Below are 23,563 nucleotides of genomic sequence, written 5' to 3'. Positions count from 1 at the left end.
TATATATATATATATATATATATATATATATATATATATGAATAGTACTAATCTCCCAGGATCATATTTTTCTACTTCTGCCTCCCAATCTCCTCCCATTAGAGGAATCTAATGGATTCCTCTGTGTTCTTTCAACATGGACTTGACTTATGATAGATATGATGTTAATGGCTTCTCCTAACTCAGGTTCAGCGATTCCCATCACTACTCTTATGGGAGCGCCAAAGGGGATCAATGTGTTACGGAACTTCACCCTTAAAGGATGCAAGCAGCAGCCCCAATCTGTGTAAAAGACTCAGATCTTTAATGGGGTTCCCCCAACCTAACTACCTTCCATTAGAGGAAAATAAACTTCTGACCAAGTTTACTCCTTCAAAGCCTAGTTCAGGAGAAAGTATGTTTAAGGGCAAGGGGGAATGCTGATGTCCCACTGGCTTCTTTCCTTCTAAGACCCAGAGGGGAGGGGACCTTACTGTTTTGGCTCAACTATCCTTTACTTAGAAAAACAAGTTTGGGGCATCTCGTGGCTCAGTTGTAAAGCATCTGCCTTCAGCTCGGGTTGTGATCCCAGAGTCCTGGGATCAAGCCCCATATTTGGCTCCCTGCTCAGCCTGGAGCCTGCTTCTCCCTTTCTAGCTCCCCCGTGCTTGTGTTGCCCCTCGCTATCTCTCTCTCTTATAAATAAATAAAAAATTCTTTTTTAATTTTTAAAAGATTTTATTTATTTATTTGACAGAGATCACAAGTAGACAGAGAGGCAGGCAGAGAGAGGAAGGGAAGCAGGCTCCCTGCTGAGCAGAAAGCCTGATGCGGGGCTCAATCCCAGGACCCTGGGATCATGACCCGAGCTGAAGGTAGTGGCTTAACCCACTGAGCCACCCAGGCGCCCCAAATAAATAAAAACTCTTAAAAACAACAACAACAACAACAAACAAGTTTAATTGGTGCACATGGATGGCTTGGTAGGTTAAGCGTCTGCCTTTGGCTCAGGTCATGATCTCAGGGTCCTGGAATGGAGCTCCACATCAGGCTCCCTGCTCAGAGGGGAGTCTGTTTCTCCCTCTCCCTTTCCCTCTGCCTCTCTTCCCGGTTTGTGCTCTCTCTCTCTCTAAAATAAATAAATAAAACCTTTTAAAAATAAAAAAGTAAAAGAAAAACAAGTTTAATAAAAGTATTTGTCAAGTGAGGTCCTTTTGAATAATAATACTAAGGTATATATTCAGAATTTTTAGTCAAAGCATCTGAATCCTGACCATATTTATATATTTAGTTGTTTATGTATTTTTTTACATGATACAAAAATTACCTGTAGGGACATATCTCATATATGGGATGGAAATTATTTCTTTTTAGCTCAACATCAATGTTAGATAACCATATTAGAAAAAGGGAAATATCTTCTGCTCTACTCAGTTGAAAGTTGACGTTTTCTCTCATAGCATCCTGTTTTTTTTTCTAATTGTGACAATTTGCCATGTACATAAAAATTATGCAAACATAAAGACACACACACACACACAAATGTGCTTGTTCTTAGATATTATCTTCAGAGCTTCACCTGGGTTTATGAATTTATAAACATTAATAGATGAAAATGAGGTAATGACTGTTTTACGTGTTATCAGCCATTTGGTCTAAGGGGCTACATTTGTGTCTTTAGAGGCCAGCACGGTGTTTTTTTGTTTTTGTTTTTTTTTCAAAGATTTTATTTATTTGACAGAGATCAAAAGTAGGCAGACAGGCAGGCAGAGACAGAGGGGGAAGCAGGCTCCCTGCTGAGCAGAGAGCCTGATGAGATAGGGGGCTTGATTCCGGGACCCTGAGATCATGACCTGAGCCAAAAGCAGAGGTATAACCCCCTGAGCCGCCCAGGCACCCCACAGAGGCCAGCACAGTGTTTTAAAGAAGTTTGATATTCAAAGCTTTTGGATGAAATATACATGTTATCTGCCTGAAGGCATTTGAGCTTGATAGGCGATAAAGCTGGCAGACATTTCTATTTATGTCATATTATTGAAATCATAGTTTGACTATCTGCAGTATGTGAGTTAAGTATGCTGCCTCTTTTTAATTACAGTGTATGAAAGTATTAATAATGCTATGTCCTAGGCACTTAAATAATTTCACCCATTGTTAACATGAAATTAGTAATATGTTTAGAAGTCTTAAGAAATATGAAAGAGCTACAATTTATTTCAAAATATTGGAAGTTCACAAAAATAGCTAATCAAACAGATGAGACAATGTATCTATGATGCAAAGATAAAAAATATTAGTAAAGAATATTTGGAAATGAAAACTAAAACACCAGATTCAGATGTTGTAATCAATGTAGAAAATGATATTGTATAAAATACAAATTTCAGCTAGATATTTTTATGTTGAGATTTATGGGAGACTGTAATAAAACATGTTGAATACACACAATACATTATTAGTAACTAATAAAATAGTTTACTAATAACTATTAAGATAATGTGTTAATAACAGTTAATAACTTCTAAAAACTGTTAAGCCAAAATCACATATTTGTTTTGGGGTTTATTATTTGGTACCTGTGTATCCCAATGTAGTACAAATTCCATGAGGGCCGGGCTGTCTGCTTTATCACTAGGTCATATTCTGTACTTAACACGTCTATTGTCACATAGAAGGTCCTCAGTGAACGTTTGTTCCATGAATGGCCAGGTCACAGGTTCAGTTGAGTGATCTGTGGTCCCTTTGATCTGTTATTATTGCACAATACTTTACAGATCTTGATGGAAACTACTGAAATAGGGATATTAAGTGGCGAATGCTGCCACTATAAAGAGACTTAAGGTATTTATCCATTAGCTGATATACAAAATGGAAACTTGGCACATGAAAAGTGATTTCAGGTTTTTAAGTCCCAACTTGGCAGATGAAAAAATTATTTAAGAGTGTAAAGCACGGAACACCTGGGTGGCTCAGTCGGGTAAGCAATCGACTCTTGATTTCAGCTCAGGTCATGATTCTCAAGATTGTGAGATTGAGCCTTATGAAGGGCTCTGTGCTGGGCAATGAGCCTGCTTGGGATCCTCTCTCTCCCTCTCCCTCTGCTGCTCCTCCCCCACTCATGTGTGTGCTCTCTCTCTTTAAAAAAAAAAAAAGTATAAAGCACAATGTTTAAAAGTGTAAATACAACATTTGAATTAACATTGATAATGACCTAAAATCAAAGCAAATAAAAATGAAGGTTTGGTGTATACCATGAAACAGAATAGTCTTATAAAAGAACTGTCTGGTCATGAGGATTAGTAGCTAGCGAGAAGTAGGAGGAGACGCAGAGGAATCTAATCTGATTGAATTGGAGGTTAGCGGTGCCTTTGACTTTCCTAGGCACAGAAGAGAAGAAATAGATTTGGGGATAAGTAATAAGATCTGCTTGGGAATACACTGAATTTGAGGTGTATGTGGGGCATTCATATGGAAATATATACATATAGCATATATATATATATATATATCTTAATTTTGCTGCTAACTTGCTAAAACTTTTACTCAAACTATAAAGAAAAAAAACAGCATGAAAATACCTTTTTAGCATCTTTACAAAAATACAGGTTGTTTAGCACAGTTTAAATTCCAATTTAAATTCCAATTTAAAACCTATCTCGTGGTTCTCTTCCTCAGGTAATATATAATAGAATGGACTTTTTTTCTTTTGGAAGCAAATTATTTTCCAGATATAAACCCGCCACCAACAACACAGGATTAAGTATTCACCCCTCTTTAAAGTTAAGCCGAGGTTCAATCTTCAGGAGAAATTAATTTTGTCTTCATTTAGTAGCTTGGAAGATGGTGAGTTGTTTTTTAAATAAGCAGGATCAAATTAGTCAGTTTTGCAGTACAGGGAAATCCAACTTTTACGGGAGAGTTATTACCCTGAAAGTAAGTAACTCTGGAGACCAGCAATCAGGTGTAACTAAGTGAACAACAGCCAGCTTCCATCTATGCAAGAACGCACATTATCTTAGACCCACAAAGAAGAAAGGGCTGCTGGTACCTTTGGGCAAAGGTAAAGAAGCACTTTAGATATTTATTAACTCACTTGATCCTCATAACAATTATATGAGATATTATCATGCCATTTTGCAGGTGAGGAAGCAGGATGAAATAATGTGCCCAGGGTCACATGCTAGTAAATGGTTCAACTGGAATTTTAACCCAGGAAATTCCAGCCCCAGTGTCTACCCTCTTACCCACTACAATAAACTTCTTAAATATGGGAAGTCCTATCGCTGACATGAAAAATCTGGAAATGAAACTGCATCAGTGGAAACGCTTGATCTACTTTTATTTTCTGGGATAGTTTCAATTCAGTGGAATTTTGTATTTCAATAAATGTTAATTCACTAAATAAAATGGTGTGACTTGCTCCTTCCAAGGGCGGTTTAGTAATGTCAAGATTTCTCTGCCTCTCCCAGCTTTCTGACGATGGGTAAATCATTTAATTGCCACTTGACTCAATTTCTGTATTATTGGTAAATAATGGTTTACCAACAATCTTTATACACTTTTAAGGATTAAATAGGATTAGGCAAGTAAAGCTTTAAAACAGTGCTTACGGGGGGTGGGGGGGAACGCAGTGCTTGTTGTATAAACATTAGTTATTATGCCTTTTAAGACTTTTGGTCAATAAATCACAAAACTAAAATTTCAATGTTTTATTGGAAAATCTGATTACAGCTGGGCTTACTCTCTCACAGTTTCCATTTATCCTTTCTTTCCATATTCCCCTTTATTATCTCTTATACTACAAAAGGTTAGGAAAAGATGAAATATTCATTTTCTTAACAAATATTTGAGTGCATAGGAGGTACTGGCATTATAAAGGTGATGAAGACAGATGTGGTTTCTTAGGGAACTTACTATCTGGAAGTCAAGAGAAACACTATTCTTAAAAGCATTACCTAGGTCTGGAAAAGTAAATCTAAACGTTCTTGACGGGAAGAAAATGAGGAGGCTAAAACAGAAGGCACAAAACGTGGTGCAGATTGGAGACGTGATACTCATCAGGGTTGCAAATGACAAATCCTGCTCCCAAGTTTCACATTAGCAACTAAGTAACATGTGAGGAGTTGAGATTCCTCCTCTGGCCGGTAGCTATCGTTCCGAAGGTAACCCAGCCCTTGCTGGAGAAGCTGATTGCTTATTGGCCACGTGGTTACACCTAAACTACGTTTTAACCTGCGTTCTGTTTAGCCACACCCTTTCACCTTAACCACACCTCTTGATTCACGAAGCTCTTCGTCAGCAAAGGAAATATCGCGAGAAGTCTACATTGCCTCCCATTTGACGTTTTCAGCGGTAGTTGTCGCTTTTATTCTCGCGATATTTTCGGGTAAGCGGGAGCCCGGGCGACCCGGGCTTCTGTGAAACATGGCGGTCGGCTGATTCCGTAACACAAGGTAAAATACTGAAACCCCGTTGGGTGCTGTTTTCCCGATTGTTCCAAGGCTGTTCAGGGCGTGAATGTGGTTAAGGGGGCTGAGAATCTGTCACAAGATTGGCTCCCTGTCTTCATCACTCTCCTTTGGGAAGAGGGCCGGACTGGGGAGCCGCTCCACCTACCCCGGGGGCGTTGCTGGCAGGACCCTGGGTAGCGCTGCGCCTGGGAGACCCCATCTCCCCAGTCCTGTGTCTCTGCGCTATCTTGCAACTTGAAGGAGTTTAAGTGCTTCCCCGATAGCTGCTGACCCTGACCCATTGCTTCTCGCAGTGGGTCCTCTGGTCCTTAGTGAGTCCTCTGGTCCTCAGGGAGAAGGGTCCCGTGTTATGAAGACCAGCCAGATCGTGGACCCATTCTCCCGGGTGTCTGGCTCCCCACCCCCATTCAGGAAAATACCAAATTCTTGGCAGCCGGTTGCTCACTTTAAGAAAGACCTAGGTCTTGGCCTCTCCTCGAAAGAGTTTCCAGCGCCGCTTGGGGAAGTGAGAAAGGGGCAGGGCTGGCGAGATGCTATAGGAGAGAGGTTTGAGTGTTAACTACTTTACTTATAACCTTCTAGGGTTAAGAAAACTTCGGAAGGTAACTTTTTAATTCAAGGTAGAAAATAGCCTTAGGTATAGTAGTATATGGAGTTGATAGGTTATTGAGAAAACTTGTTTAAGTAAGTTTTATATTTAGAATTTAGTGCCCTCAACACAACGCAAAGTTACATAGTATCTGTTAAAATGTTTCAAGACTGGCTTTCAGAAGCAGTTAAAGATACATTTAAAAACAAGATTTGTTCATTTGTTTGAAGTTGTATTTAAGTTGTTGCCTAGCCTGATACGTTGAACTCTGGTATATAGCTGTTAAAAGAAATGAGTCAGACTGTTCACTGAAAAATTCAGGAGATGCTTGTTTTGTTTATCGATATCTTTAAATTGATGCAGTTATTCTAGTTGTCCTAGAGGAAAAACATGAAAAAAATAAATTTCATGGTTTGGGGGGAATGGGGAAGAGAGGAGTTTTGTTTTGTTTTGTTTTTGATAATAAACTTTAGTACACAACTGAGTTGAAGTGGGTTGAGGGTACAGATCTTTAAAAAATATATCAAGCTTGAAAGATCTCTCAAAGGAAATCAGGCCTAGTCTGGAACATCAAAAGAAAAAAAGAATTAGAAAAAATATATAAATTTATTTTATTTAGGGATTAATGGTTTTATTAGAAGAAATAGTGAAACTTATTTTTAATGACAGTTACATTTAGGCAGTCTGCCAGCTAACAAATACTATTTAACAAGTTTTTCGGTATTTATTCTGATTCTTCCTCTTAATGTCATGATGGGCAAATTAACCTCTTTGTGTTTTAGTTTCCTTGTCTGCAAAATTGGAATGATAACATCTAACTCATAGGATTGTTGGTGAGGATTAAATGAGTGAACACATGCACTTAGAACAATGCCTGTCATACAGTTAACATTCATTCAGTATTCACTCTTGTTATTTAAAAATTTTTGTTTCCTAACTTCGTAGTTACTCACAAGATAATTCCTTGGGGGGCATCTGGGTGGCTCAGTGGGTTAAAGCCTCTGCCTTCAGCTCAGGTCATGATCTCAGGGTCCTGGGATGGAGCCCCACATCCGGCTCTCTGCTCAGCCGGGAGCCTGCTTCCCCCCCCCCCCCCCGCCGTCTGCCTCTCTGCCTACTTGTGAGCTCTGTCAAATAAATAAATAAAATCTTAAAAAAAAAAAAAAAGGTATTTCCTTGGTACTTAGTCAACATATAGACTGAAGAAGGTGCTTTCTAATGTAATTTCTTTCTGATCCCAAAAGAAATTAAACACTCTTCTTCTATATAGTTAGTATGTCTGTAAACTCCATCTTCCAATGGCTTGCATTCTTAAGCTGTTCTCCTTTCAGTTACTAAGGTACCAATTCCTTCTTTCTACTACTCCATACAGTCTTATTATAGTCTAGGTTAGTGCTGCTCTTGGTGCCCTGTAAACCCATTCTTGTATTTGGAGACATTCATTCTATTATAAATGTATTTCATGTGTCCCTGACCTTTTCCACTTCACTTTTGTACACTTTTATTGAGTAGTTAGTACAGTCAAGCTGTTATCTTTGCTTCACGTTGCTGCCAGGCACTTCCAAATTGTTGTGTTGCCATCACTCTATAGCCTCTTCTCTTAGCTTTTCTATCAATTTATATCAGCCTCAGTCTATTCATGATACTATTAAATAACCTTAGATACTATACCACTTTCCTCAAGGATTTTAAGATAAATTTCAAATATCCTACAAATCTTTGCATTTCTTTTGAGAATTAGAAACATTTACCAATTGACTCATTTTTATCTTTGTTAGAAACTGTGAGGTAGCCATTATGCCTCCCTACCTCCTTTAAAAGTAAAATATAATAGATACTGGGGTGTTGAGGATCTTTCCAAATTTGTGACATGGCTAGTAAGTGACTAGATATTAACCCACGTTTTTTCGGGTCACAAAAGTTGTATTTATACCATCTTACTCAGCTTCTAAGTATACCTTTTTTTTTTTTAATCACTTAGAATGTTACTATATTTATTTGAATTATGTTGGGATAAATAGTTTTTTTTTAATTTTTAATTTTATTTATTTATTTATTTTATAAAATATCAGACTTTAATCCAACAATACCAATAATTACATTAAAAGAAAATGGATTAAATACTGAAAGGGCAGATAGTAAACGACTGGTTTTAAAAAGCATATTCCAACTAAATGCTGTCTACAATATAGGTACGCTAAAAAAGACATACAGAGATTAAAAATAAAAGGATGGATGATCACATCATCCATCTAACAGGAGTTAGATTTAAAAAACTGTTATGGCTATATTAATATAAAACAAGGTGTAATTCAAAACAGTGAGTGTTACAAGAAATAAAGAGGTTGTTACAAAATAATAAGCTCAGTCAATAAAATGCATAACAAGCTTAAATATGTATCTAATAAAAGATCAAAAAATATTAAACAAAAACTGATGGAAGTAAATGGAGAAACAGATAAATCTGTAATCATAATTGTAGTGTTAAACACCCTTTCATAGTTACTAATAGAACAAATATATTAAAACAATACAAATATACGGGATGTGAAAAACATTATCAGTCATTATCAGACATTAACATAAACCTACAAAAAAACCAAATTCTTGATAGGTGCAAATAGAACATTCACCAAGATAAAGCATGTACCAGATATACAATAAATCTCAGTGGACTTCAAAAAACTGAAATCTTACAGAGTATGTTCTATGACCACATGGAATTTAATTAGAAAATAATAAAAATAAGATATTTAGAAATTTCTCATATTTGGAAATAAAGCAACACATTTCTAAATAAACATAACTGGAAAAAATCACAAAGGTATTTTCAACTGAATAACAATAAATGTAAAACATATCAAAATTTGTGAGCTTCTGTGAAGCAGTTCTTAAAAGGAAAGTTATACATTTAAGTGTCAGTATTGGAAAAGAAGAAAGTTATAAAGTGAAGTATTTAACTTTACATCTTAAGAAAGTAAAAACAAAACAAAACAAAAAACCCAAAAAACCCATAAATTATATGCAAAGCAAGTAGAAAAAAGGAATCAATAATGAACAGAAGTCTATGACTGACAGAGAAATTAAACCCAAATTTGGTTCTTTAAATAACTTGTAAACCTGATAATCCCCTATGAAGACTAATGAATTTTTTTTTTATTAATTTTATTTTTTTTTAAACATATATTTTTATCCTCAGGGGTACAGGTCTGTGAATCGCCAGGTTTACACACTTCACAGCACTCGCCATAGCACATACCCTCCCCAATGTCCATAACCCCACCCCCCTTCTCCCAACCCCTCTCCCCCCGCAACCCTCAGTTTGTTTTGTGAGATTAAGAGTCACTTATGGTTTGGGGATAAATAGTTTTAAAGACAACATGAACGCTATTGTAAAAAGTCTACGTTTTAAAGTGAAAAGAATAAGTACTTTTGGAGGGATATCTAGTATATGTCAAGTGAAACTAAGTTATCTTTCATAATAAAATTTTAGTGTAAAGTATTTTAATGCAATATAATCAAGCAATTTAAAGTTACAGATAAGTTGTTTTGCTTTTTGTTTCTGAAGTTCACTGATGGCCTGAATAATATCTGTCCTGTGTCCTTTGTCATTCTTACTAATGGCTTGTGTGAGTTTCATAGGGCTGCTGTAGCAAAGTACCATAAACTGGTTGGCTTAAAAACCTCAACATGTTTTCTCTCAGAGTTCTGGAGCCTAGCTGACTGAAATTAAGGTCTCAGCAGGGCCGTGTTCCCTCTGAAGGCTCTGGGAAATAATCCTTTCTTGTTTCTTGTAGCATCTGGATAATCCTTGGCTCTTCTTGGTTTTTGGGTGCATCCCTTTAATCTCTGCGTCTGTCTTCACATGGCATTCTCTCCTGGTTACATGTCTTCACCTGGCCTTCTTACAAGAACACCAGTCACTGGATTTTGGGCCACCCTAATCCAGTATGATCTCCTTTTAGGGAACACACTTCAGCCTGCAACATGGTCATATGTGTTAAACAATTAAATATTTCTCAGATTGCCAAGTATGTATTAAACATAGAAGTTAGCTCATAAAATGTGGGTAGCAGGAGTAAAATTGTTTCTCCATTTTTATTTGGAGAAGTAGTTAAACTTAAGCAGACTAAAAGGTACCATGAATTCTGTGTTTTAATTTTGGCAAAGCATCTCATAGTCTCATTATATTCAGATGGATGCAATGATTAAATATGGGCTGTATGACATTACTTAGATTGAGTAATGATTGTATGTGTCTGTGTTCCAGCATGGTTTCTTATTTTTTTTAGGCAGTTTTTCAAAGCATTGTCTTAGTATCCGCTGTTGTCAGTGACTCCCTGGACTTTGTTTGTTTTGCTTCTTAATATACATGGTGGTTTAGGGGAGAAATTGAAGAAAATGGATATGTTACTGGAGAATGGGAAAGTATGAAGAACAGCACCAACCAGTGGGCAAATGAATCAAATGCAGTGGCTTGTAAATTATTACTTTTGTGGACCAGTACACAAAACAGGGAAAGGGGCTGCATTTGAGGACTGATGTAGAATTGCAGTTTTTTTTTTTTTAATTTTATTTTTTATAAACATATATTTTTATCCCCAGGGGTACAGGTCTGTGAATCGCCAGGTTTACACACTTCACAGCACTCACCATAGCACATACCCTCCCCAATGTCCATAACCCCACCCCCTTCTCCCAGCCCCCCTCCCCCCATCAACCCTCAGTTTGTTTTGTGAGATTAAGAGTCACTTACGGTTTGTCTCCCTCCCAATCCCATCTTGTTTCATTTACTCTTCTCCTACCCCCTTAACCCCCCACGTTGCATCTCCTCTCCCTCATATCAGGGAGATCATATGATAGTTGTCTTTCTCCAATTGACTTATTTCGCTAAGCATGATACCCTCTAGTTCCATCCACGTCGTCGCAAATGGCAAGATTTCATTTCTTTTGATGGCTGCATAGTATTCCATTGTGTATATATACCACATCTTCTTTATCCATTCGTCTGTTGATGGACATCTAGGTTCTTTCCATAGTTTGGCTATTGTAGACATTGCTGCTATAAACATTCAGGTGCACGTGCCCCTTCGGATCACTACGTTCGTATCTTTAGGGTAAATACCCAGCAGTGCAATTGCTAGATCATAGGGTAGTTCTGTTTTCAACATTTTGAGGAACCTCCATGCTGTTTTCCAGAGTGGTTGCACCAGCTTGCATTCCCACCAACAGTGTAGGAGGGTTCCCCTTTCTCCGCATCCTCGCCAGCATCTGTCATTTCCTGACTTGTTAATTTTAGCCATTCTGACTGGTGTGAGGTGGTATCTCATTGTGGTTTTGATTTGTATTTCCCTGATGCCGAGTGATATGGAGCACTTTTTCATGTGTCTGTTGGCCATCTGGATGTTTTCTTTGCAGAAATGTCTGTTCATGTCTTCTGCCCATTTCTTGATTGGATTATTTGTTCTTTGGGTGTTGAGTTTGCCAAGTTCTTTATAGGTTTTGGACACTAGCCCTTTATCTGATATGTCCTTTGCAAATATCTTCTCCCATTCTGTCAGTTGTCTTTTGGTTTTGTTAACTGTTTCCTTTGCTGTGCAAAAGCTTTTCATCTTGATAAAATCCCAATAGTTCATTTTTGCCCTTGCTTCCCTTGCCTTTGGCGATGTTTCTAGGAAGATGTTGCTGTGGCTGAGGTCGAAGAGGTTGCTGCCTGTGTTCTCCTCAAGGATTTTGATGGATTCCTTTCTCACATTGAGGTCCTTCATCCATTTTGAGTCTATTTTCGTGTGTGGTGTAAGGAAATGATCCAATTTCATTTTTCTGCATGTGGCTGTCCAATTTTCCCAACTCCATTTGTTGAAGAGGCTGTCTTTTTTCCATTGGATATTCTTTCCTGCTTTGTCAAAGATTAGTTGACCATAGAGTTGAGGGTCTATTTCTGGGCTCTCTATTCTGTTCCATTGATCTATGTGTCTGTTTTTGTGCCAGTACCATGCTGTCTTGATGATGACAGCTTTGTAATAGAGCTTGAAGTCCAGAATTGTGATGCCACCAACTTTGGCTTTCTTTTTCAATATTCCTTTGGCTATTCGAGGTCTTTTCTGGTTCCATATAAATTTTAGGATTCTTTGTTCCATTTCTTTGAAAAAAATGGATGGTACTTTGATAGGAATTGCATTAAACGTGTAGATTGCTTTAGGTAGCATAGACATTTTCACAATATTTATTCTTCCAATCCAGGAGCATGGAACATTTTTCCATTTCTTTGTGTCTTCCTCAATTTCTTTCATGAGTACTTTATAGTTTTCTGTGTATAGATTCTTAGTCTCTTTGGTTAGGTTTATTCCTAGGTATCTTATAGTTTTGGGTGCAATTGTAATGGGATTGACTCCTTAATTTCTCTTTCTTCTGTCTTGTTGTTGGTGTAGAGAAATGCAACTGATTTCTGTGCATTGATTTTATATCCTGACACTTGATGAATTCCTGTACAAGTTCTAGCAGTTTTGGAGTGGAGTGTTTTGGGTTTTCCACATATAGTATCATATCATCTGCAAAGAATGATAGTTTGACTTCTTCTTTGCCGATTTGGATGCCTTTAATTTCCTTTTGTTGTCTGATTGCTGAGGCTAGGACTTCTAGTACTATGTTCAATAGTAGTGGTGATAACAGACATCCCTGCCGTGTTCCTGATCTTAGCAGAAAAGCTTTCAGTTTTTCTCCATTGAGAATGATATTTGTGGTGGGTTTTTCATAGATGGCTTTGATAATATTGAGGTATGTGCCCTCTATCCCTACACTTTGAAGAGTTTTGATCAGGAAGGGATGCTGTACTTTGTCAAATGCTTTTTCAGCATCTATGGAGAGTATCATATGGTTCTTGTTCTTTCTTTTATTAATGTGTTGTATCACATTGATTGATTTGCGGATGTTGAACCAACCTTGCAGCCCTGGAATAAATCCCACTTGGTCGTGGTGAATAATCCTTTTAATGTACTGTTGAATCCTATTGGCTAGTATTTTGGCGAGAATTTTTGCATCTGTGTTCATCAAGGATATTGGTCTCTAGTTCTCTTTTTTGATGGGATCCTTGTCTGGTTTTGGGATCAAGGTGATGCTGGCCTCATAAAATGAGTTTGGAAGTTTTCCTTCCATTTCTATTTTTTGGAACAGTTTCAGGAGAATAGGAATTAGTTCTTCTTTAAATGTTTGGTAGAATTCCCCCGGGAAGCCATCTGGCCCTGGGCTTTTGTTTGTTTGGAGATTTTTGATGACTGTTTCAATCTCCTTACTGGTTATGGGTCTGTTCAGGCTTTCTATTTCTTCCTGGTTCAGTTGTGGTAGTTTATATGTCTCTAGGAATGCATCCATTTCTTCCAGATTGTCAAATTTGTTGGCGTAGAGTTGCTCATAGTATGTTCTTATAATTGTCTGTATTTCTTTGGTGTTCGTTGTGATCTCTCCTCTTTCATTCATGATTTTATTTATTTGGGTCCTTTCTCTTTTCTTTTTGATAAGTCTGGCCAGGGGTTTATCGATCTTATTAATTCTTTCAAAGAACCAGCTCCTAGTTTCGTTGATTTGTTCTATTGTTTTTTTGGTTTCTATTTCATTGATTTCTGCTCTGATCTTTATGATTTCTCTTCTGCTAGGTTTAGGGTTTCTTTCTCGTTCTTTCTCCAGCTCCTTTAGGTGTAGGGTTAGGTTGTGTACCTGAGACCTTTCTTGTTTCTTGAGAAAGGCTTGTACCGCTATATATTTTCCTCTCAGGACTGCCTTTGTGGTGTCCCACAGATTTTGAACCGTTGTGTTTTCATTCTCATTTGTTTCCATGAATTTTTTCAATTCTTCTTTAATTTCCTGGTTGACCCATTCATTCTTTAGAAGGATGCTGTTTAGTCTCCATGTATTTGGGTTCTTTCCAAATTTCCTCTTGTGATTGAGTTCTAGCTTCAGAGAATTGTGGTCTGAAAATATGCAGGGAATGATCCCAATCTTTTGATACTGGTTGAGACCTGATTTAGGACCGAGGATGTGATCTATTCTGGAGAACGTTCCATGTGCACTAGAGAAGAATGTGTATTCTGTTGCTTTGGGATGAAATGTTCTGAATATATCTGTGATGTCCATCTGGTCCAGTGTGTCATTTAAGGCCTTGATTTCCTTGTTGATCTTTTGCTTGGATGATCTGTCCATTTCAGTGAGGGGAGTGTTAAAGTCCCCTACTATTATTGTATTATTGTCGATGTGTTTCTTTGATTTTGTTATTAATTGGTTTATATAGTTGGCTGCTCCCATGTTAGGGGCATAGATATTTAAAATTGTTAGATCTTCTTGTTGGACAGTTCCTTTGAGTATGATATAGTGTCCTTCCTCATCTCTTATTATAGTCTTTGGCTTAAAATCTAATTGATCTGATATAAGGATTGCCACTCCTTTCTTTTGATGTCCATTAGCATGGTAAATTCTTTTCCACCCCCTCACTTTAAATCTGGAGGTGTCTTCGGGTTTAAAATGAGTTTCTTGTAGGCAACATATAGATGGGTTTTGTTTTTTTATCCATTCTGATACCCTGTGTCTTTTGATTGGGGCATTTAGCCCATTAACATTCAGGGGAAGTATTGAGAGATATGAATTTAGTGCCATTGTATTGCCTGTAAGGTGACTGTTATTGTATATTGTTTCTGTTCCTTTCTGATCTACTAGTTTTAGGGTCTCTCTTTGCTTAGAGGACCCCTTTCAATATTTCCTGTAGAGCTGGTTTGGTGTTTGCAAATTCTTTCAGTTTTTGTTTGTCCTGGAAGCTTTTAATCTCTCCTTCTATTTTCAATGATAGCCTAGCTGGATATAGTTTTCTTGGCTGCATGTTTTTTTCATTTAGTGCTCTGAATATATCATGCCAGCTCTTTCTGGCCTGCCAGGTCTCTGTGGATAAGTCTGCTGCCAATCTAATATTTTTACCATTGTATGTTACAGACTTCTTTTCCCGGGCTGCTTTCAGGATTTTCTCTTTGTCACTAAGACTTGTAAATTTTACTATTAGGTGACGGGGTGTGGACCTATTCTTATTGATTTTGAGGGGGGTTCTCTGCACCTCCTGGATTTTGATGCTTGTTCCCTTTGCCATATTGGGGAAATTCTCTCCAATAATTCTCTCCAATATACCTTCTGCTCCCCTCTCTCTTTCTTCTTCTTCTGGAATCCCAATTATTCTAATGTTGTTTCGTCTTATGGTGTCACTTATCTCTTGAATTCTCCCCTCGTGGTCCAGTAGCTGTTTGTCCCTCTTTTGCTCAGCTTCTTTATTCTCTGTCATTTGGTCTTCTATATCGCTAATTCTTTCTTCTGCCTCATTTATCCTAGCAGTGAGAGCCTCCATTTTTGATTGCACCTCATTAATAGCTTTTTTGATTTCAACTTGGTTAAATTTTAGTTCTTTTATTTCTCCAGAAAGGGCTTTTATATCTCCCGAGAGGGTTTCTCTAATATCTTCCATGCCTTTTTTGAGCCCGGCTAGAACCTTGAGAATCGTCATTCTGAACTCTAGATCTGACATATTACCAATGTCTGTATTGATTAGGTCCCTAGCCTTTGGTACTGCCTCTTGTTCTTTTTTTTGTGGTGAATTCTCCGCCTTGTCATTTTGTCCAGATAAGAGTATATGAAGGAGCAAGTAAAATACTAAAAGGGTGGCAACAACCCCAGGAAAATATGCTTTAGCCAAATCAGAAGAGATCCCAAATCGTGAAGGGGGAGAAAGGGGATAAAAAGAGGTTCAGGAAAAAAAAAAAAGAAAGAAACAATTAAAAAAAGAAAACCAATAAAGAAAAAATATAAAAAGGAAAAAAAATATATATGTATATATTAGATAAACTAGTTAAAAAACGTTAAAAAAGAACAGAGTAAAGTTAAAAAAATTTAGCCAAAGAAGAGAAAAAAAAATTGAAAAAGAAAAAAAAATTAACTGCAAGGCTAAAGAATCATGGGGAGAAAGCCATGAGTTCCATGCTTTGCTTTCTCCTCCTCTGGAATTCCGCTGCTCTCCTTGGTATTGAAACTGCACTCCTTGGTAGGTGAACTTGGTCCTGGCTGGGTTTCTTGTTGCTCTTCTGGGGGAGGGGCCTGTTGTAGTGATTCTCAAGTGTCTTTGCCCCAGGCGGAGTTGCATCGCCCTTACCCAGGCTGGGCTGAGTAATCAGATCGGGTTTGCTTTCAGGAGCTTTTGTTCCCTGAGCGCTTTCCATAGAGTTCCGGAGGGCGGGAATGAAGATGGCGGCCTCCTGGTCTCCTGCCCGGAGGAGCCGAGAGCCTGGGGCCCCACTCCTCAGTGCGCCCTCAGAGAACAGCGCCCAATTACTCCCGTCACCCTGGCCTCCGGCCACGCTCCAAGCTGACCGGGCCTGCGACCGGTTCAAGGTAACCCCAAGATTAGAGCTTACTCCTCGGCTCTGTCTCTGTAGCCAGCTTCCCCGTTCTAATACCTGTAAGCTCTGTGACACTCAGACACCCCCGATCCTTCTATGACCCTGCGGGACCTGAGGCCACGCTGACCCTGCGTGGGCTTCACCCCGGTTAAGCCTCTGGAGCGATGTCCCTCAGTGGAACAGACTTTTAAAAGTCCCGATTTTGTGCTCCGTTGCTCCGCCGCTTGCCGGGAGCCGGCCCCTCCCCCCGCGGTCTATCTTCCCGTCGCTTTGGATTCACTTCTCCGCCAGTCCTACCTTTCCGAAAGTGGTTGATTTTCTGTTTCTAGAGTTGCTGTTCTTCTTCTCTTTGATCTCCCGTTGGATTTGTAGGTGTTTGCAATCTTTAGATAAGCTATCTAGCTGATCTCCCGCTACCTGAAGTAGTCTCAGCCTGCTCTTTCTCTGACATCTTGACTCCTCCCCCTAGAATTGCAGTTTTTAATCCAAAAATCAAAACAAACCAAAACGTCTGTTATCTACCTTTATCATTTCATAAAAGAAAGAACATTTTGACACATTAAAAAAAAAAGAAGGAAATAATGTTGAATATAAGATTTTTAAGTTGACTATATTTATCTTTAAAAGTTTCCTGTATTGTCCTTGGTTTTTTCATTAAGGTTCAAAAAAGAAAATTTTATAACAGAATGGCAGTGACTTCTGGAAATCAGTGATCTAGGAAATTTTCCTTCTTCCTTCCTTCCTTCCTTCCTTTCTTGCTTTTTTAAGTTTATTTATTTGAGTGAGAAAGAGCACAGGCAGGGTTGAGGGTTGTGGGGAGAGGGAAGGAGTCTTAAGCCCACTCTTCTTTGAGAACAGAGCCCAGTGTGGGGCTTGATCTCATGACCCTGAGATCATGAGCTGAGGTGAAACCAAGAGTTGGATGCTTAACTAACTGAGCCACCCAGGTGGCCTAATCTAGGGTATTGCTAAATGCATTTCTTAAAATGACTGACCCAGCTAGATGGAGAAGCATATAACTTGGGAATGGGAGCAGTGGAACTGGATACTGGGAGAAGTCCTAGGGGTTGGAAACACAGGGATAATGAAGAGCAAATTCTGTCCTAGTTAGGAAATTAAAGAGCCTGAAGGATAATTGATTCTGCTCAGAGAGGAAAATTAGTGTTTTAGATTTTGGAAATCAAGCAGTTCTAGAAGTTAAGAGGAGCCAAAACATGGTCTTGCTTTATGTGGGTTTGCATAGATCTAAGTCACTGGCATTGAAGATCTGTCACACTTACATGGCAAAAGCATTGTCATTGTGAATGAATGCCATTCGTTCACATCCTGTGGAGGATGAGTGTCATAGGGTCGTGACTTGCAAAGGATTGTGACGGAATGGGGAAGAAGAGAAGCATATTGAATGATCCAAGTGCTAGAGTCATTAAGGAGATTTTAAATATATCCAGATGTTAGTAGAAGATGATCATAAGTACTCAAGTGTCAGTGTACACTCTGGTTTGGAGCATGGACTCTGGAGCCTAGCTGCTTGGGATCGAATCCAGGTTCTATCACTTGCTGTGTAGCCCTGCAAGAATTACTCGATTGTTCTGTACCTCAGTTTCTTTATAAATGAGCAAAAATAGTATCTACTTCATAGAGTCGTTTAGAGGGGTAAATGAATAAATATATACAATCCTTCAAATAATACCTAACACATAGTATGAGGGCTATAATTCTGTATAGTATGTGTTTATTATTAGAAGTAGAAGGGAAGAGGTGATTGAGAAGTCATAATATGATATATAAAACATGTGCTGCATATATAAAACCCTATGAGTCTCAGAAGTGAAGTGAGGAGTTGAAGGGAGTTACCACCATGAAAATGTAAAGTTTCATGAAGAAAGCAGGTAAAAGGATGCTTTTAGAAAAACTAGAAGTTATTGGATAATTGGTTCATTTATCAGAACAGTGCCTCTGTGGAATAGAGTGGCAAGTATTGGGGATAGAATGAGTTTCTTAGATGTAGGTTAGTGCTGATCTAACGGGAATGGGACAGGAGTGGCAGAGGGGCAAGGTGCTCCAGTCTAAAAGAGTGATCGTGGAAAATAAGAATGGAGGCTACTAGATAGAGGCTGGGAAGTAGCTAGGTGGGAGGGGTGCTGAATAAGCTGTATGAATTGTTAGGTTTGTAAAACCAGTTGCTGTCCTATCTTTATATATGATTTAAAAGAAAGCATTCATAAAGCTTCTAAAAATAAAGTTTAGGAGTAAAATTCGGTTTTATTCATTTGCTTAACAATGCTATCTATACCTGTTATGTGCCAACCACTGTTCTAAGTACTAGAACTGCTAGAGTGAAAAAAAACAAAAATTGCTCTTCTTGTGGATCTTATATTTTTATATATTTACTTATATAACTGTTTTAATTCAAAGCTGCGCTGTCGTAGGTATTTCTGGGGAAATTTCCTTCCTTCCTTTTTTGGGGGATGTCCCTTCTTCCCTCCCTCCTTCCCTTCCTTCCTTCCTTTTTTCCCCTTTGTATTTATTAAATACCATTGTGCCAGGCATTGGAGATATACAGATCAAGGGAGACAGGTTCCTGCTCAGACATCACAGTGGAGAAAACAGAAAATCAAAAAAGCAGTTGAATCTAAATTGTCTTTGGAATGATCCAATGAAAATGTCATAGAAAGAAAAATGCATACATGTCTGCAGAGAGATTTGTACTGGGAATAAAGATTTGAGAGGAATCAGCATGTGGATGAAAATTGTAGGGATTGGAGACCACTGGGGGAAAATGTTGGGGTTGGGAGGAACACCTAAGTGCAGAATCCAGAAGGAGGAAGAATCTGTACAGTACGCCAAAGAAGGTCTTTGAGGTAGAATGAAAATCAGGAGTATAGTATCACTTAAGCCAAAGTAAGATGCTGTTTTGAGAAGAAAAAGAAGTGATAAACTGTTTTTTCAGAGACAAAATTAGATAAGGACTAAAAAGTATCCATAGTATTTCATACTAAAGTTGTTAATGACCTAGCTCAGATCAAATTTAGGTAAGGGGTGAGCATGTAGTGAGGAAGTAGTCACAGTGTACAAATGGGGACAGTTCATTTTTTTTTTTTTTTTTTTTAAAGTAAAGTCTGCCCCCAGAAACTTTGACCGCCCTGAGATCAAGAGTCACATGCTCTATTGACTGGGCCAGCCAGGTCCCCGGACTATTCATTCTTTTAAGTTTGGCTTATAGATAAACAGCCAGAGATTTATAGTCGGAGTTGGACTTGATTTAATGTAACGTTTTGTTCTAAAGATGAGAAGTTTGAACATGTTTAATATTTAATTCCAGCAGGAATGAGTAGAAATTGAAAGATTGAAGAAGGATCAATCTTGGTGTAGTTACCACTAAAAAGGTACAGAAAACAAATTTGATTACCCTGATTTGAACAAACTTAGGGAGCACAACTTACGCCTACAAACACTCAGAAGCTTAATTTACAACTGCGAATACCAGTTTTATAATTGTCATGGGGATCAGAAACTCATCTGTCATGTCTAGATGTCTTCCTTTTTCCTTAAGTAAAACATGCACATGAAAAGCAAAATTATAATCTAAAAGCAACATTGTGCATATGGAATAGGAAAGAGAAGTTTGTTGGGTCTTTTTAATAGCAAACGAAATCAACATATTAATGCATCCAGTTTCACTTTGGAGCAGTAGGCCCCTCGTGGACTGATGAGTAGTGCCCCTGGTTAGGGACTGGTCTCATGGACAGTGTTCGTGATCACTGCCGGTTTTTACTTCTCTGACTTTTTGTTCACAGATGCGCTTTCCATGGCCTTTTCTTTCCATATTAATCCTACCCACAGGATTTCAGATGAGCTTTTCTGCTTTCTTCTAGAGACACTGTTTTTCTTTTAGTGGCTCCTGCAACCATTTGATTTATTCTATTAGGTGTTGATTTTATTAATACAATTTTGATTTCTAGTAATGCTTTGTAGTATCAACTGTGATATTGTTTATATAAATCAGTCTTATAAAAATTATATGAATATTTGAGAATTCAGTTATTTTTATGGCTTTGTAACACATTTTAGGTATAGTTGGCAAACTGGTCAAAAAAGGAATACCAAACAGTCAATTTTTAAACAATATTTTTATTATAAAAATAGATAATTTAGAAAGTCCAAAATTCTGTTAAAAAGACAACTAAAATCCTCCCATGATCTACTTTTAACATTTTTGCCTATAGACTTCGAATCATTTTCTTGTATATCTTTCCTGTTTCCCATAAAACTGGACTTATACAACCTTCTAGTCTTTTCCTAACGTATTATGCGTATTTTCCTATATCATTAACTGTTCTCTTTTATAAGATTTTCAGTGTTTACATACATTCAGAGCTTTTAATTCAACATAGTTTGTATTGGCTACCCAGTGTTTCTTTCTTTCTTTGATATTTAAAAATAACTGTGAGAATTATCCTCATAATGAGAATTATCCTCATAATGAGAATTATCTTCATAATGAGAATTAGTCTCATAATGAAAAAGTTTTGGTGACAACAAGATTATTACCTTAGGATACTTTCCTAAAAAGGGAATTTACTTAGTCGAAAGGAGAATGGTGATTATTTATATTCTGGCTAGCAGTAGATTAGCATGCCTGTTTAATTTATTTCATTGTCATCTGTTGGTGGGAAAGTATTTTATTATTTGTTAATTTAATAGAAGAAAGATTTTTTTTTTTTTAAAGATTTTATTTATTAGAGAGAGCGAGCGTGCGAGCATGAGAAGAGGGAGGGTCAGAGGGAAAAAGCAGACTCCCTGTTGAGCAGGGAGCCTGATGCAGGACTCCGTTCTCAATCCTGGGACTCAAGGATCATGACCTGAGCCGAAGGCAGTGGCTCAACCAACTGAGCCACCCAGACGCCCCAGAAAAATTATTTCTTATTTTCTTTTGTATATTTAAATACTTTGAATGTGAATTGCTTTTCACTTTTTTGCTGTTTAATGTATTTGTGTGTGTAAATTGCCTTTCATTAGTATTTTTTGCCAGGGTGGGGTGGAGAAAGGAGAGGTGCAGATAAGTATTAAGCTTTTTTCCTCAAGGAGGTATGAAAATGTTAAGTTGTTCCAAGAACATTTGTCAGTTATCTAATATTAAAAGAAACCTTTGTATCTTTTTTAGAGTATTCATGTATTCATTATTTATTCCTTAGCATGACTATATGAAAGAAGAAGAAGGTTTTCCTGAAGATGAGGCGACTGAATCGGAAAAAAACCTTAAGTTTGGTGAAAGAGTTGGATGCCTTTCCAAAGGTTCCTGACAGCTATGTAGAGACTTCAGCCAGTGGGGGTACAGGTGAGTGTGGTTCCAATTAAAACAGCTTCCCTGAGTGCAGCTTCTTAGGGAGCCAGTCAACAACACACAGAAATGTAGTCATGAAGAAGAACTTATCAATGAATTGCACAGTAACTTTGTGACTCATCTGTCCTCTGTTTGCCCTAATTTTATTGTCACGTGTATTTTCTTTGGCATCCAACCCAGTGCAGTCTATGCATTTAGCAACATTTATTAGAACATTACTGAACAAATTAATCCAATTTTACTGCTTTGGTGCTCTTGAGTTATGTATAATTATATATAAATAAAATTGAACTTGCAAGAAGTTATTTAACAAACTTGAACTGCTTCAGTCCTGTTCTGGTTAAGAATAAATCAAGTTAGACATTATAATAGAAATGCTTATATTTCAAATTACTGGAGAGAGGCAGCCTGAGGTAATTGTTAAAAGGCTTAGACTCTGGAACCAGACTGTCTGGATTTAAATCCCACCTCTACCCCTTCATAACTACTTAACCTTAAGGAAGTTACTCCTTCTAACTTAAGGAAGTTGATCCTTCTATGTTTTAGTTTCTTCTTCCATGAAATGGGGATAATATCAGCATTTACCTGGTAATGTTACTCTAGTGATTAAGTAAAGTAATATTTATAAAATGCTTAACTCAGTACCTGGTACAGATAGAAGTGTTCATTAAATAAAATAAATATGAAATATATAAGAAAAATATGCAACTATGACAGTATTTAGTATTTTCTTTCCCCATGAAGAGCTTATAAAATATTTCACATAAGATTGACATTTCAGGGGCTCCTGGGTGGCTCAGTGGGTTAAAGCCTCTGCCTTCAGCTCAGGGTCCTGGGATCCAGCCTCGCTTTGGGCTCCTTGCTCAGCAGGGAGCCTGCTTCCCTTCCTCTCTCTCTGCCTGCCTCTCTGCCTACTTGTGATCTCTGTCTGTCAAATAAATAAATAAAATCTTTAAAAGAAAAAAAACCTGATATTTCATTTGATAAAATGTGTAGTTAAGTTGCTTGCCGTTTCTAATCTGTGATTAAGTTTTTTAAATGAAAATAGTGGAAGTTCTTGTTGCACAATACATTTTAAATGTATTTTGTCACAGTATAATTTTTTTTTTTTTTTTGGTCAGAACTTTTACTTGCTTTTGTAAATGAGGTAGTATATTTAGGAGATTCCAAAGTAGATGAGAATTTTATTAGAGATTTGGAGATGTTATTTGAGTTTCTGGTACACAGATTATCGTGGCTTCTCAGGAGCTACAAATTTGTCTAGTTTTTTTATAGATTGGGCTACAGGCATGGATGAGTTTTTAATTATGAGGGGACTGCTTTGTAAGACTTGCGCTTACTTTCATCATTTATCATATCTATGGCATTGCTATATATAAGAAAGGAAATTTTTGTGTCTTGTAAAATTTGGCAAATCTATTACTGAGATACTCTTAATATTGATGAGATAAAATGCTTCTCAATAGTAGAAATGTTTGTATTCATGTTTGTGCTCATTAAATCTTCAATTTTGAGCTGTTTTAGAAAGGAATCTGTAATGAACACTTTAAGAAAAACCTTATAGTAGTATCCATTCACATGGCAATCATATAAGGGCTTTCTTTGCTAATTTTAATCTCACTTAAAATAGTTTCCTGTTGTTTACTTTTATTATTTTATTTTTTTTTAAAGATTTTATTTATTTATTTGATAGATCACAAGCAGGCAGAGAGGCAGGCAGAGAGAGAGGAGGAAGCAGGCTCCCTGCTGAGCAGAG

At 37.5% G+C, this 23,563-nt stretch overlaps 1 protein-coding gene across 1 annotated transcript in view; it reads left to right on the top strand.

The window, feature by feature from the left end:
• The first annotated feature begins 5,352 nt into the window (after nt 1–5,352).
• The window catches only part of LOC111159954 (ERGIC and golgi 2), a 46,834-nt gene continuing 28,623 nt past the window's right edge, over nt 5,353–23,563 (top strand). Inside the window, exons 1-2 of the mRNA XM_022522674.1 lie at nt 5,353–5,432; nt 21,659–21,801. Coding sequence (XP_022378382.1) covers nt 21,696–21,801 — 106 coding nt within the window. The 5' untranslated portion in view covers nt 5,353–5,432; nt 21,659–21,695. The remainder of the gene's footprint in view (nt 5,433–21,658; nt 21,802–23,563) is intronic.

This window comes from Enhydra lutris, unplaced genomic scaffold (assembly GCF_002288905.1).
Source record: "Enhydra lutris kenyoni isolate GAN:26980312 unplaced genomic scaffold, ASM228890v2 scaffoldscaffold72, whole genome shotgun sequence".
Taxonomy (NCBI): domain Eukaryota; kingdom Metazoa; phylum Chordata; class Mammalia; order Carnivora; family Mustelidae; genus Enhydra; species Enhydra lutris.
Note: the sequence above shows the minus strand (reverse complement) of the source record. Positions and strands in the feature narration are given on the sequence as shown.